Source organism: Neomonachus schauinslandi, chromosome 1 (assembly GCF_002201575.2).
Source record: "Neomonachus schauinslandi chromosome 1, ASM220157v2, whole genome shotgun sequence".
Taxonomy (NCBI): domain Eukaryota; kingdom Metazoa; phylum Chordata; class Mammalia; order Carnivora; family Phocidae; genus Neomonachus; species Neomonachus schauinslandi.
Genome location: NC_058403.1, coordinates 56027254 through 56043613, shown reverse-complemented (window position 1 = coordinate 56043613; position 16360 = coordinate 56027254). Strand labels below are relative to the sequence as shown.

The window sequence follows — 16360 nt, the reverse complement described above, 5'->3', positions numbered from 1 at the left end:
CGGGAATCCTGTCCATATCACAAACTCAATAATGTAGCTGTTATTAGTAGTAATGTGAAAACCAAGAGCACCCCTGGTTATGACAACATGCATTTGCAATTTTAGACAAAGCTTAAGAGGCTAAGCTCCAGATATCAAGCTTTCCATAAGACAAAATAGGTGTTACAGCAAAAGACAGTATAAGTCCCTCTTGCACTTGGCTATACTCAAATTGGATCAAATTGAAGTTTTCATGTTACCACTTGGTTCTCCCCAGTGCTGGTGAGGGCGCTGGGAATTTAGGTTCAACATTTAATAATAATAGAGTCATAGGCTTTTTCAGTTTGAAGAGAACTTATAACTTCCCATGTATTATTATCTTGTTTAACTCTCACATTTCTGAGAGGCTGACAGGAAAGGTAAAATCTCCACTTTATGGATAATGGGCAGCTGATGCCCTAGCGAGGTTAGGTGACTTGTTCAGGTTTTCGCAGCCAGAATGGGGGAGGTTGGGAGTAGAATCTGTTCTTTTGGTGCTTGGTAGATGGTCTGTTCTCGACACCCCAGGGAATAAGAGGCTTGAAGGAAGGCTCTATTGTATGTAAAGAATAGTACCACGAGGCCAGCCCAGTGCAGGCAAAGAGTGTACAACGAAAAGCAGAAGTCAATTTTAGACTACTATGGAAGAGCATTTAGGAAATCATCCCCAAAAGATGGATGAAGAAATTGTGCTACCCTTGTGAGTAAATAAGGCCCTAAAAGATTTATGAGGAACCAGCTCATTTAGTTTAGAGGGCATTTATTTCTTTAGTATCTACCATGTGTGTGTTACAGGGAGATCTATCACAGGTAAGAATTTTATCAGAAAGCATGGACTTCTTCAAACTTAGAAAATATAAGAAGGCCAAGGATAGGAGAACCCTCACAGAAGAGGCAACAAATCACTGCCATTTAAGAATTAATGTCAATTCATATCCCATTATGCCGGGCCAATCCTGGACGGCCCAGAGGCTGTACTTTGGCTTGGTGTGCAAAGGTTGGTGACCCTGGAGCCTGGGCTGCCTATGCAACGGGCCACCATGGCTGCAATTCTGAGAGGGAGCACGCACACTCCAACCCCCCCAGAAACGTTAAGCTTCGACCTTAAGCAGATAAGCACTCTGGGGATTTCTTTCTGTTTCCGTGTGTTCTAGTAAACCAGTTATGGGAAGAGTATCTAGTATCAGCTGTGGATTATATCACTCACTGACCTTTAAGAGTATAACTTCCAAATTTAAACAGCCATCATCAAGTTGTCTAAGCTCCAAATTTAGAAATCAATGGGCTAATTTCGGATGGCATTTTTTGTTTGAGGGGGCTGGCTGATCAAACCCTTTTAAAGCTCCTTTCTGTTCCACTCAGTGTTCAGAGAGAACAGAAGGGAGACACCAGGATAAACAATTATATAGCTTATCCGACCCATGAAAAGGGCCAACAGCTATAAAATCTACCAGTCTGTTCGAGAACTATTGTAGCTGACAGAGAAACAAAGAGGATAGTGAACTAGCTGGTTATAAGAGAGGTGTCTACACCACGAAATTTCTTTTCCATAACTACATCAAAATGTTAAAAATTTTATAGTGGGTTCTTCTTGGTAGGGAGGGCTCTGAAGACAGGCCAAAAGGCACTGAAAACCCAGCCCTTCCAAATCTAGTGCAAATGAAGACCTCTTTACTACCCCCTCCAAGGTCCAAGATAAGTTTTTGTGATACTAATTCATCAACCCACTTCCCAGCAGGACCCTAGAAACCATCCCTAGTGTGTAAGGCATTTTTAAAGCTTTCTAAAGGAGCTGACATACCACCATATCTCTTCCTTTGTAAAATCTAGTATTTATAAAAACACTTTATTCTCAAGGAGAACTCCAACCACAGCCATCTTTCTGTTGGGAAACAATTGCAAGGATTCCTCCACCTTCAGCTACACTAATTCACTGATGGGATTCCAGGTAATAATCAAATATGTTCTTTCCATGCCATCTTGCAACAAAGGGCAGTAAACTCTGAGGCAGCGCAGTGATACAGCAAGGAGGGTCCTTGGGATTTACCCTTGAGTTCCATGTAACCCTAGAGCCTTTTCAATTGCTAAAGTGCTGAGTTAGAGTTTAAGCATCTTTTCTCCTAGAACTGTCAGTCCCCCAGGCAATAGGGGCAGACCGCGTGACTACTGTGGAACCACCTGGAAAAAGGAAAGAAAAGTCGCCTGAAAGAGTGTGGCGACTAAAACAAGGGAACACACACACGAGCCGGAACCAGAGCCGGCACAACATGAATCACAAGGTATCTTTGGTATCTCATTAGAAATCTAGGTCCATATTCTCCTGTCCCCGCTGAAACTTAGGGTGGAAACGTGTACTCTTTTATTAGTACTTATGTCATTCTTTCCTAATACACGACAAGTCTGCAGTGTTTTTCATACCTCTCATCTTCCAGAACACACGGTAAAACAATGCCTTCCTTAAGATGTGAGGAGAGTGATCGACATTTGCGCGGGTACCTGGGCCCCCTCCTCTGCTCACCCCGCTATAATTACTACCTTCAATCTCAGTGAGGCTACGTTGGCAAAGGGGACGGAGAAAAGTCAAGACAGATATTTGCAGGCACCAAAATGTTGCACTGGTAAGTCAGTCACTATATTATTTGCTTTTTAGCATCCCTTGACTCTTGTTCTTGACTAGGTAAAAGAGGGTGGGGGGATAAAGGACAACATGAGGGTTTAGCATATATGCCATACTGAAGTGGCACTTAAAAAAAAAAAATTCACATTTTCTACCTGGCTTTTAAGAGCAGGAGTTATTTCATGGTGATTTTCCAGCAGGCTTTTCTGAGGTAGATAAAACATGGAGGAGAAGTAGTCTGAAGAAGCAGAGGGTGGCCAAAGCCTGTGTGGTTAGGATTAGTTTGAAAGGAATTTCAGAAGTGAAAGCTGAGCTTGTCATATGCAATACTACAGAAAAGAGGGACAGGGCTCAAGGCTGTCCACCACTTAGCCAAGGCTTTTAGAATTTCATAGGTGGGAAATAGGCTAATCTGGCTAGGAAAGAACAGAACTGTGGGAACAACAGAGTGAGAGCAGAACCCTGGTGAGCACGCAGCTAATCAAGCCTAGGCAGAGAACGGCACAAAACATGTAACCCTCCGACCTTAGTGATCACGAAAGAACACCGATTACAGTTATCACAAGACTTTAAAAGCAACCAACAGGCTTGAGGGCTTCAACTGCTTTTTGTTCTTGTTGTTGTTGTTGTTTTGGATAAAGAGCAAATTTTGCCTCTTTCCTCAGGCCTCCTGTTTGCACAGGTACTGTAATTGCATTAAGCATGTCAGGGAAAGCCAAATCCCGATGAAATAATTAGTGGGATGGATTCTGAACTCCTTTTTCTGCTCATTTGAGTTATAGCTGAACAGGCTGGCCTTCCTAAGCCCCAGCAAGGTCAACATTCCCAGCCGGGGCCTTTCTTTCTGGAGAATCACTGCTGCTATCACAGGCAGATGCTCTACATTTAAATGAACGAGCCGTTGTGGGCCAAATGTTAGTAGTTAAACGCTACCGTCACAGAGACAGACAAAGCTATTGTCAAGTTCCCAGACACACCTGGTGGCTAAGAAACTTGAGGAAGGAAAGAAATTTGCTATTGGCTCCAAGCCATTCATCATGACTTCTGATACAGGTAAACTGGGATTATTTTATACGAGAGAATAAAATCATAACCATTGGCCTCAGTTTCTCTCCCCAGTCTAAGATTAAACATTTGTCAGGAGGACATACACTGGAAAGAGGGAAATCACACGTAGTGTTCTCGTGGGTTGATGTAGATGCTCTCGGGCTCGTTGCTTTCATGATGTTTGCCAGGACTCCGGTCTTGGTAGCATATCTGACTGTAAAGGGGGTACAGCTGCTGAATCCCATCTTCCCCCGTGGGATTCTCATCTTCATAGTCCAATCTCCTGCTATTTAGTCCATTCTAAAAATTCAAATATTGCTTACATTAACAGAGCAGCTGTTTGCATTTTTCTAGCACTTTGGTAAAAACAGGCCAGAATTGAATTCATTACAGTCTGTGTCTCTGATTCATTATCCCACAAGCTACTGAAAGGCAAGGTAAAGTCCAACAACTTACCATTTTCCAGTCCTGCGTTGCTTACAATACCTGAATAAAAGTCGCAGCAGTTCCTAAATAGAAAGTTATGACTAACGGGAACTATAGTCATTTTCAGGTTTCAAAATTTGGAACTGGTATCTGTTAAACTAGGGAAGAACAAGGCTGTGAACTTCCGGAATCCCTTGGCAAGCCTCAAGCTTGGAATGTGTGCAGGAAATATACAGAGAATTACGTCCAACAGCCAAAACAAAACCAAAAGAAACCTCAGGATTCAGTGCTGGGGAATTAGGGAAAAGACAGTGAAATGAACTTGTATTTGACCATATGCCCAACGTAACTGAGAATCAGAAACGCTGTCAGAGCTGACACCATCAAATGAACCCCCATGATGCTCTGTGGTGTCTCTGGTACTGACCCCTCTACCCGGTTACTGGTTTCATAAAACTCAATTACTTCTAAGATGGGCAAGCAAGCTCAAGGACTTTACAAAATCATACTATGCATGCTCAGATAGCAGAGAGGTGAAAAAAAAATTTTTCATGGAAATCAAGTGATATTCTAATAAGTATGGTAGCCACCAGCTCCACCTGGGCAGACCCCCGCAGCAGGACCACGTTACTTACAGAGTGCTGGAGACCGCCAACCTCTCTTTCTTTGAACTGAGTCTGCAAAGGCAAGTGTTCCGTCTGGAGGAAGAAGAAAGAACAAGACATGCACTTTAAAGCACCAAACACATGGTGAAATATATCAATCAAGACCATGAAGATGCCTATTTTTAAAAGAGCCTTTCATGTCTTGTCAAATGTATGCCAACTAAGCAATGTTCCATTTGAGGAGGGGATAAATAAATACATTTCTTGAGTTTGTCTCTCTCTTTCCTAACTCCAGACTTCTGGAAGGAAGAAAACATACAGAGCATCTGCTGCAGAACCTCTCATGCAAACTTATTTACATCTTACCTGAGGGAGGACTTACCTTTTCTGCAGAAGAATCTGATACTTTGAATCAGCTAAAAGTGATTTGGGGGCGGTAATGAAAAGTTATTTTTGTCCTTATCTATATCTATGGTCACCCTTTTCTTCCTGATACCTACTCCCTGCCTTCCACCCCCTCACAGATCAGAAAAGGGATTCCTCATTTTTTTTTTTTTTAAAGATTTTATTTATTTATCTGAGAGAGAGAGAATGAGAGACAGAGAGCATGAGAGGGAGGAGGGTCAGAGGGAGAAGCAGACTCCCTGCTGAGCAGGGACCCTGATGTGGGACTCGATCCTGGGACTCCAGGATCATGATCTGAGCCGAAGGCACTCGCTTAACCAACTGAGCCACCCAGGCGCCCAAGGGGATTCCTCATTTTCTTTTATTTATTTATTTATTTATTTATTTTATTTTTTTTAAAGATTTTATTTATTTATTTGAGAGAGAATGAGAGAGAGCACATGAGAGGGGGGAGGGTCAGAGGGAGAAGCAGACTCCCTGCCGAGCAGGGAGCCCGATGCGGGACTCGATCCAGGGACTCCAGGATCATGACCTGAGCTGAAGGCAGTCGCTTAACCAACTGAGCCACCCAGGCGCCCGGATTCCTCATTTTCAAACCTCACCCTAGGAAGAATCCTTCTCAGCTTCCCCTTGGCTTATAAATGCATTCTTACCCTTCAGCCCCCCGGTCAAATATTAGCTCTTCCAAGAAGCCTTGCATAAAGCATATATTATTGCAATTATTTGTTTATATTTGCTTGTCTCCTTCACTAGGATTGAGGGTGCTAGTTGGAGTATTTTACAAACATTACCTCCTTCGGGCTCCTGGGTGGCTCAGTTGGTTAAGCGACTGCCTTCGGCTCAGGTCATGATCCTGGAGTCCCTGGATCGAGTCCCGCATCGGGCTCCCTGCTCGGCAGGGAGCCTGCTTCTCCCTCTGACCCTCCCCCCTCTCATGTGCTCTCTCTCTCATTCTCTCTCTCAAATAAATAAATAAAATCTTAAAAAAAAATTACCTCCTTCATAATCTAAAAATTCTATAAAACTGATGTTTTTACTTTATGGATGACTAAAACCGAACCTTAGAGTGGTTCAGTAAGGTGTCTCCAGTCACACAGCTGGGGAGTAGTGGATTGTGATTCACACGTGGCTTTGTCTGAATCCTAATCCTATATTCCTATATCCCCTGCCTCTAGCTCAGTGTCTGGAAAATAGACGTTTAATAACTATAACAGAAGAAGGCCCGAAAGTCCCAGCATGTAGGCATATCTATCAACATGTTCTCCTTTTCACTTCCTTTCCTCATGCTGTCCTTTTGGCCTGGAAGGTCTGCCCCTTAGTCTCTGACAGTTGAAATACTACCCCATCCATCTTGGCCTGGCTGAAGTCATTTTTTTTTTTTCCTCCTACAAGGCCCATCAAAGTTCATTTCTTTACTCCTAGTAAGTTTTCTTACTGTTCTTGTTTATATCTTTATAATAGCACACACCATTGATCTATCTGACAACATCTGTACCTTTCGACCCTAGTGAAGAGTGAGAGGTTTTCTGGCCCTCCTTTTCCAGCTCCAAACCCTAGCCTGTGGTTCTGCAACAGTAGGAAGTCAACAGTTAACTAATGAATTTACTGAACTCTAAACTATTAATTCTTGATATCCCATATTAAGGTTATCCAAATTATAAATATGTCTGACAAATTTGTTCCTCTTGTCACGTTCTGCATGATTCTAGGGTGCTTCCCACATGACCACATGAGATGGACAGTACACACTGGTAAAAGTCCAAGGCAGGGCCAGCCTCATGGAGTGTGACCAGTCACACAGGGCCTTGTGTTTAGAAGGTCCCACTTTGGGGCTTAATGCTCAGTGGTTGTTGCCATCTTAGATTCTGTGTTTTGTAAGTGGTCTTATGAAACAGTGGAGCATGCCTCAGTGACCTGTAGCCTCCACTCAAGGATGTCCTCTCCTGCTGCTTGTGTTTGATTTGGTTCTTGGCCCCCACCCCCTTACCCTGGTGTCCCAGATCCCCCTCGCTTTCCCCTCCCTGTCCCTGTCCAGTGACTGTGCTGTCCTTTGCCCTGGCAGGGGCCCGAGTGCTGGTACAGGGAAGGCTGGGGTCAGGACTGCATGCCCCCCACATCATGGTATTTCTGGCAGGTGACTAGAGGACACGTTTCAGTGAGGACAAGTCTTTCACCCTGATCTAGGAACCTGACATCACCGTCCTGACATTGTTAATTTTCAACAAGAGGCCCTGCATTTTCATTTTATGCTGAGCCTCACAAATTATGTGGCTGGTCCTGGTCCAAGGAAAATGGATTTAACGAAAAAAATACCTAAAACTAAACTGCCATTTTGTTTGCTGTTTTAGATGATCCTGGTTGCTGTTCTCCCCTTCTATCAATACAGGTAACTGAGAAATTATTCTGCATCAGTGCTGTTATCTAATTCAACAAGCGGCAGACAGAAGCTTCTGTGTAGAAAGGGCAAGTGCCTTTCTTCCCACTAGTGGCAGAGTGCAGAAAGCAAGGGTGCAGTCAACACTGAAAAGAGACAATGTTCTAGAAATACAGTGATTACAGCCTCAAGAGTTCAAGAAAACATTTGGTTGGAATATGTGCTGTTCTATGTTTACGCTATAAAATTCCAAATGGCAAATTTAATATGACTAGAAAATAAATTACCATCCAGATTTTCCTGAACACTCAGGATAATACTTATATTTGGTCATTGTCAGTGAAACACAGCAACAACCAAAAGCCTTTGGAAGCCAGTGTTCATTGTGGGCAGGATGAACCATTCAGCATCCTGAGTAACAATATAGCCAGTAATAAATTAATAGTGTTCGAGCATTACAGAGGCAAGAAAATCTGTTTATTTCATTTCAATTAAGAGATTTCAAAGAGCCGTGACTTTATGAGTAATAACAGCATTGCTACATTTGTCTCATAGTAGAAGATATATAATTAGCCAGAAGTGGTACATGTGAAAATAAAGGACAAGAAGAGAGAGTTTCTAGAACTGAGCAGGACTCTATGAATAATCTTCACTTGCACTGAATGGATGACAAGCATACGTGTAAGGTCCTTTTCTCTACCCAATATTGTAAACTATCACAAACAAACCACTATCCTTCATGGGCGCCCCTGAATTTTGTAATATAATATTGAACCAAATTCTATGAAAAGAAGTACCACACATCCTAGAGATGGCCCTGCATTAGGGATCAGGGGTTATGGAAAAGCATGCCGCCCTTGCTTCTGCACTGTGCAGCCATCCAATTTCTGACAAGATACATAAGGAATTTCATTTAATCTAATGGTGGGTGGTATACGTGTTCTATTTCTGCACTCCCTAAACTACCTGAAATGTTGAATATCTGACTTTAAAAAAAGGTTAATCACCAGTATATTGCAAAGTGTCTTGCATAATACCTTACTTATGTTTGGTGCTTAATATATATGTACTAAATTAACTTACAATATTTTAATTAATGGATACACAGCATATATTATTCTATTACTCTTACATTTTTTTCCCTACAAAGCCTTGGGCTACTCTGAATCTCAATACATATTTTGATTTCCTTACTGGCGTGTACTATCTTGTAACAACTTCTATCCATAAGCACTTTGCTCATTTCTTAAGTCTTTAGACTTTCTTGCTCTAATGCTTCTTCCTTATAATGACAAATGATACATTTTTTACTTCTGCTTCCAGTCATGATGGAGAACTAATACCAGACTAGCCCCTCCTGTCATGAAAGATACACCAGAAAACTGGACAAAATACATAAACAACAGCTTTCAGACAGTGGATAACTGTGCTGCACAGGACTGGGATCTCAAGAGACAGAAAAACAGATGGTGATCCTATAATAGCCCTGGCAACTATCTGATTTTTCTGATCTGGGAAGAGAAAACCCAAGAAGAGCACAGAACCTTGCTGAGCTGAGGGGACAGAGTTCAACACTCAGGCAAGCTGAGGTGACTGTAATCTGTGGGACAGGGTATTGAAAAGATGGAAAATCCTCACTGGACATGTGAGACATTCAGTCGAGACCCCAAGGTCATGCTTTAAGAGTAAGGTTAAAATAGCTCTAAGGCAGAGAGTATTCTAGAACAACCCTAACAAAGCTTAAAAACAAGCTTCCAGAAGAACAAGTTGATCTTAAATTAACGGAGTGACAAAAAAACAACTCAATCCTCATTAAGGAATGACAGCAAAATTCAAATAATTGACAGGATAACATTCACAATGTCCAACATCCAATTAAAATGTACTGAACATGAAAAAAAAAAAAAAACAGGGAAAAAATAAGTCAGTAGAACCGAACCCAAAAGTGACAAATAGGGAATTAATAGACAAGAACTTTATAACACTTATTATAAATATGGGTAAGGATGTAAAAATTATGAACAGAATAGGAGAATCAAAAACTATGAAAGAACTGAAAAGAATTTCTAGGACTGAAAAAATACAATATCTGAATTGAAAAAGTCACTGCAGGGTCTTAATAGACACCACAAAAGAAAAGCCCAATGCACTTGAAGACAGAAACTATCCATACAAAGAACAGATGGGAAAAAAGCTTAAAAAGAAAAATTAAATATAGCTTTAGTGATCTGTGGAATAATATAAAGAGATCTACCATTTGTCGATAACTGGAATCACAGAAGGAAGGCAAGTCAGGAAAAAATATTTGAAGAATTGCTAAAATTTTCCAAATTAGATGAAAAATACATCAATAACTCTAAGAAGCTCAATGAACTCCACTAAGGGTAAACATAAAGGAAACTACTTCGATACATGTCAAACTTGAACTGCTGAAAACAATAATAAAGAAAATCTAAGATGTGGCCAGAGGAAAAAATAAGATACAGTATGTACAGAGAAATAAAGATAAGAATTACAGTGGCCATTCACCAGAAAAAAAATGAACTCAAACCCAACCATGACAATAAATATATTTAATAAGAATAGACTAAACAGGGCGCCTGGGTGGCTCAGTTGATTAAGTGTCTGCATTCAGCTCAGGTCATGATCCTGGGGTCCTGGGATTGAGTCCCGTGTCTGGCTCCCCGCTCATTGGGGAGCTTGCTTCTCCCTCTCCCTGCCGCTCCCCCTGCTCGTGCACTCGCTCTCTTTCTCTCTCTCTGTCAAATAAATAAACAAAATCTTAAAAAAAAAATAAAGTCAGGGATTTTCAGACTGGGTAAAGAAGCAACTCAACTCGATGTTAGCTATGTGAAATGCATTTTAAATATAAAGATCTAGGTAGGTTAAAAGTAAGGGAATGGAAAAACACGTACCAGGAAAGCATGATTCATTAAGAAGAAATTTAAACCAGGGTGGCTATAATATCAAAGTGACTACAGGACAAGGAAAATTACCAGAGACAAGAATCTTTTAGGGGTGCCTGGGTGGCTCAGTCGATAAAGCATCTGCCTTCGGCTCAGGTCATGATCTTGGGGTTCTGGTATCAAGACCCATGTCATGCTCCCCGCTTAGCAGGGAGCCTGCTTCTCCCTCTCCTTCTGCCCCCCCCTTCCCCCCACTCATATTCTCAAATGCTCTGCTCTCTCTCAAATAATAAAAAATCTTAAAAAAAAAAAAAGAATCTTCCATAATGATCACAGGATCAAGAGGACAACATAGCATAACAATCTTAAATGTGTATACACCCAGTAAAAACACATGAGTAACTAACTGACAGAACAAATACAAATACAGCTGGAAATACCACTCTTCTCTCAGTAACTGATAAAAATGTAAACTGAAAATCATTTATGTATAAAGAATACTTGAATGACATGACCAGCCAACATGACCTAATTGACATTTATAGATTACTACACTCAACAACAGAATATATATTTGTTTAGTGCACATGGAACATTCAGTAAGATGGACCATATGCTGGGCAATAAAAGAGGTCTGAAAATATTTAAAAGGCTTGAAATCCTATAGATGTATTTTTAAATAATAACAGAATTTAGTGAGTAGTCAATAACAAAAACATACTTGGAAAACTCAAAAGTGTTTAGAAACTAAAGAACATACTTTTAAATAACTCCATGGCCAAAGGAGAAATAATAAGGGAAACCAGAAAGTGTTTTGAATTGAATGAAAATGAAATTATAACATACCAAACTTCTGAGATTTTGAAAAAAGAACTCCTTAAAGAAAAGTTTATAGCTTTAAATGGCTCGTATTAGAAAACAAGAAAGTCCCAAACTAATGATCGAGTTTAAACTTCTTCAAGAAGCTGAAACAAGGGGTGCCTGGGTGGCTCAGACGTTAAGCATCTGCCTTCCGCTCAGGTCATGATCCCAGGGTCCTGGGATCAAGCCCCGCATCGGGCTCCCTGCTCTGCGGGAAGCCTGCTTCTCCCTCTCCCCCTGCTTGTGTTTGTTCCCTCTCTCGCCGTGTCTCTGTCAAATAAATAAAAAAATCAAAAAAAAAAAAAAAAAAAAAAGCTGAAACAAGAAGTGCAAATTACATCCAATGGAAGTTGAAAGAAAGAGTGAAAAATCAATAAATAAACAATGGGCAAACATTCTACAAAACCCGAAAAGCTGGTTCTTAAAATTTCAATAAAATTGCAAAACCTCTCGTAAAAAAAAAGAGAAAACACAAACCAATATCAAAATGAAAAAGGTGACACTATAACTGATCTCATATAAATTAAAAGAATAAGATAGATGTGCTATGAACCATTTGATGACAATCTCAAAAACCTAGATGAAATGGACAAATGTCTTGAAAGACACAATTAAAATCCTTTCCACAGAAAAACTCCAGGCCCAGATGGAATCACTAGTAAATTCTATCAAACAATTAAAAGCATCTTAAATTCTTTCTGCAAATGGGGGGGGGGGTGAGAATACGTTGTAACTCCTTTTATGAAATTAGCATCACCCTAGTACCAAAACCAAAAATATTACAAAAAAAAAAAGAAAACTAAAGATTTTTATTCATAAATCCCCAAACCTGAAATAAAAACAGCCCTCAACAGTGGAATGAATAAACAAATCATGGTATGTTCATAAAATGGTATACTACACAACCATGAAAGGAAATTTATTCATGCAACAACATGGATCTCAAGAACATTATGCTGAGCAAAAGAAATTAGACACAAAAGAGCATGCTGTGATTCTCTTTATGTGAAGTTCTTTTTTAAAAGCATAACTAACATACTGGGATAGAAATAATATTAATGGTTGCCTGAGGCAGGAGGTGTTGGGAGGGATGGTGGTAGAGGGTATGTATGACAAATTTTTCAGGTCACAGAAATGTTAATTGGGGTAGTGTTCACACGAATGTATACATTTGGCTAAACTTATCAAACAGTACACTTAAAATGGAGCACAGTATTATGTAAGTTAAATCTCAATAAAGTTGAATATTTAAAAAAAACCTATACTTTCCATTTTATCCTAGTTATTCTATTTTGAAGGAACATGTGTGGGGAGGCAAAGTAGAATGAGAAGTCACTGATGCAGTCTGGAATCTGTGATACAAGAACCTAGTAATTTCTCAATAAATACTTCATCACAGATTGTCCTTGATGCAGTTGTCTCATGGTAGTATCCAACTGCTTACTTTGTTCTAGTGACTGAGTCCCATTCTATTAGGGATGATTTCACCACACTAAAGGAGGAACACATGAAGAAATAGCTACCGTACATAATTCACAAAATATGGGTTCCTAAGGCATCAAGGATATTACATTCCTATTAAGTACCTCTCTGAAAGAACTTGTATTACTAAAACCATGAACCAAAAGTCAATTTTCCCTTTTACTTCATTTTTAATAACTGTGAGAGTGTTGACATGTTGCGTGAGCAACAACTATAAAGAGTGTGTTCTCATCAAGTGAAATTTACAACATTAATTAGGTACTTGTTTAATGAGATAAATAATTGTTACTGTTCTCCATGATAATTAACCATAAGGGTAAGCTATTCACATGAATGTCTCTTATTATTACAGTAGACCCTTGGCATTCACAGATTTAACATTGCTGGTTTTAACCATTCATGAGTGAATTTAAAAAGGTTATAACAGGTTGTAAGGCTGTAATTTGTAATTTTGTTGAGACACAAATTTGAATCAAGATTGGGGAGGCTTCTGTGATGGGATAATCATTTAGCTAGTTAATGAGCTTAGCAACTGCTTCAATATCCACTTTTCAATGTGTCTTTGTTATTCTCAACTCTTATGAGTTTTATAAAAAGATAGGGGTATTTAAGAATGTAGGGTTTCTCAAAAGCTTGTGAAGTATCCTCTATGAATGTCAATGAGGAGTACTGTATTATTAATCAACCTTTTCCTTTGAAATTTAGAAATGGTTCCTTATTTTTTTAGTTAATTCTTATTTCTGCAGCATCTATAATCAATCATGATCAATGCAGATTGCCACTATACATTATACAGGTTAAATATATGAAGTCGGTCTGGATCTTATTCCCTAAAACATACTTACAACTCCTCTTTCCCAGTGCCTGGGAAGTAAGGTTCATTCCTATGTTCTGTCTGTACATCGTCCTATAATTCCTTTCCTGTTAACCCCCTAAGAGACAGGGAGGTCTTCTCCAAACCTCATATGGTGCTATCACACAGCAGATGCTCAATAAACACTGGCTGATGTATGATGCATGCCATGCACAGGATCTCCTTGGAATCTTACTCTTAGTAGGTGGTCCCCACAGAGGTCTTGGGTGCTAGCCCATGTTGGGAAACCTGGGCCAGCTGGACTGAAACACCCCGGGGTCTGACTTCCTAACTTCAAGGAGCTGGGCAAATTTATATCTGAATTGGTTCACGAGAAGGGAGTGAGCACCATGCAAATAGGTGCTAGATCCGTAGTACGCAGCAATCTTGTAAAGAAAGACCGAAGGAGAAGGTCTAGAAAGAAGTTGGCTCAATACTGTCAACATGGTGAAAAGACATTGTTCAATTCAGCGTAGGCAAAAGAACTGTAACTTGTAAGGACTGACCAAATACTCTTCCCCTACTCCCTGCTGCTTAAGGTAGGTATTGTACAAGATGCTTTAGATGTGCTCATGTTCTTATTCTATCTCCCTGAAGTAATTCAATCACTGTTCCCATAAGAGAGATGAGGAAGCTAGGCTTGGAGAGAAGCAGCAATGTTTCCATGTTTGTAGAGCTAAGATTCAAATCTACATTTACGTAATTCCAAAGTCTGTGTCTTACACTGTCACACAAAGTTGCCTAAGATAGTATATCTGGTCTCTTCCTAATGTGACTGCAGAGGGGGAATGAAAAGCAGGAGGACACTGAGCATCTGTTAGGGGAGAGGACAGAAACCAGAGAAAAGAGTCACGATTCTCAGTACTTGCCGGCTTTGCCACCTGCTCTGGGTTATCTGCATCTGACCTGGTCAAATAAAAGCTACAGCCTGTGTTACTTCACTTCCTGCTTGGGCTCCAGCCTCGATTAAAGGAAAACAAAGACAAGGCTTTCCTTGAGACTCTCAGAGTTTTTAATCGGCTCCAGCCCAGCGCTGAACACAGAATGGTCATCCACTATGGGATAATACCCTTTAAAATTAATTCAGAGGGCATCTTCCCTCCAGTTTTATTGTTTGTTTATATTCTTCAGTAATATAGTTAGTACCTTAAAATGCAATGTCCACTCCTCTAATACCTTATATCAAAGACTTCAGTGAGGCAGGTACAGGAAGAAATGCCTACAGAATGTCCTTATGGCAAACTCTTCAAATGTGTGCTTAAATCATGAGGTTTATTTATACGATAGAAGAATATTAGATTATTTATCTCACAAGGTAGCACTGAATTTTTCTCAAGTCACCAGAAAATTAGAACAGCCAGGTTGTTGTTGAAAATGTTGTATGATCCAAAAGGGAGACAGTGTTCCTCCTTATCACTGGTAAATAAATTTCATTACTTCTACTGAGTATACATTCTAGATTTTAATTTTTCAAAGTGAAATTTGATATGACACATTTTAATGAAAATTCTTATCTTGGTTTTGGTCTCACTTAATCCTTACATTAAAATACCAAGACAGTGATACTTCACCTAAATTATAACGTGTATGCACAGCCAAGCATCTAATTAAAGCAGACAGATGATAAAGGTGATGGAAAATTATTTGTGAGCAAACTAGACACCCACATATGTCCCTGATCATAAATCCTACCCATTTCCAGGACACAAATCAAATGATTATGCATTCATATGTACTATTTTCCCTAACTAAATATTTTAACATCAGAATGCTATGCTGTCCTTGCCACAATGGGCATCTTTGATCTTCAACCCCTTGCCCTAATGCTGTACCATTATTACCCACTCACACCACTTCATCTCCAAATTTGCCCACAAGGTAATCCTTCAATTTAGGACTGTTAGTGTAATTTCATCCACATACCAAACACCCTCAAAGAAGATATTGTTTTATGTCAGGCACAGTACTGTACCCCAAGCCACTCTGCAGAAATATTATCCATCATACTGTCATATATACCTTGTGAAAAGATGCGTTCTCAGAGAAAACATGACAAAAATGGTCCCATTTCTGGTTTAGTTGTTGTAATGGTCAAAATTCTACATGCTAAAATAAGAACCAAACTCCAACTCCTCTCTAGAAACTATTAATATGGGCCTCCCCAATCTCCTATTTAATCCAGCATCTAAGTTCCTTAACCCGTAGCCCTGAAAAAAAGATATCTCGCAAAACTTTGTGGTTGATAATTATGCTATTCTTAGGAAAAAAGATTAAAAAAAAACTAAAAAGAGCCTCCTAAAATCTTCAATACTGAACATATTTTAGATTGTGAGACAAAAGGAAACATACTAAATGTAGAACATCACTATCATCTTATTCTTTCCTATTGAAAGGTGAGATAATATAGGAGTCATTTCCCTTACCAATCATCTCCTTTTTCCATTGAGGGTGTCATTAAAAAGTTGAAAATAAAACACGGAAAGGTCTTATCTGTTTGCTTATTGGTTACTTATCCCATAAACCATCGAAGGGATCCCTTGAACATATTTAGTTAATAATCACATGTATTTTCCTTTGGGGTCTTAAATTTAATTGAATAGTATTTTGCACCATTTTCCTGGAAGGAAAATAGAAAATATAGATAGCATGCCCTGTTTCTTCCTCTGAAGGAAGATAATCCAATAGCAATAAAGAAGGTTAGACAGAAAGAGAAATCATCTGCTATGGAAAACTAATATTAACCTTCAGGGACAGCAATTTTGTGAA

At 39.6% G+C, this 16360-nt stretch overlaps 1 protein-coding gene across 1 annotated transcript in view; it reads right to left on the bottom strand.

Moving 5' to 3' along the window:
• Nucleotides 1–3802: 3802 nt before the first annotated feature.
• Nucleotides 3803–16360, bottom strand: part of NECTIN3 (nectin cell adhesion molecule 3) — a 113373-nt gene continuing 100815 nt past the window's right edge. Inside the window, exons 8-9 of the mRNA XM_021692470.1 lie at nt 4744–4806; nt 3803–3982 (exon numbers count right to left, since the gene is read on the bottom strand). Coding sequence (XP_021548145.1) covers nt 3803–3982; nt 4744–4806 — 243 coding nt within the window. The remainder of the gene's footprint in view (nt 3983–4743; nt 4807–16360) is intronic.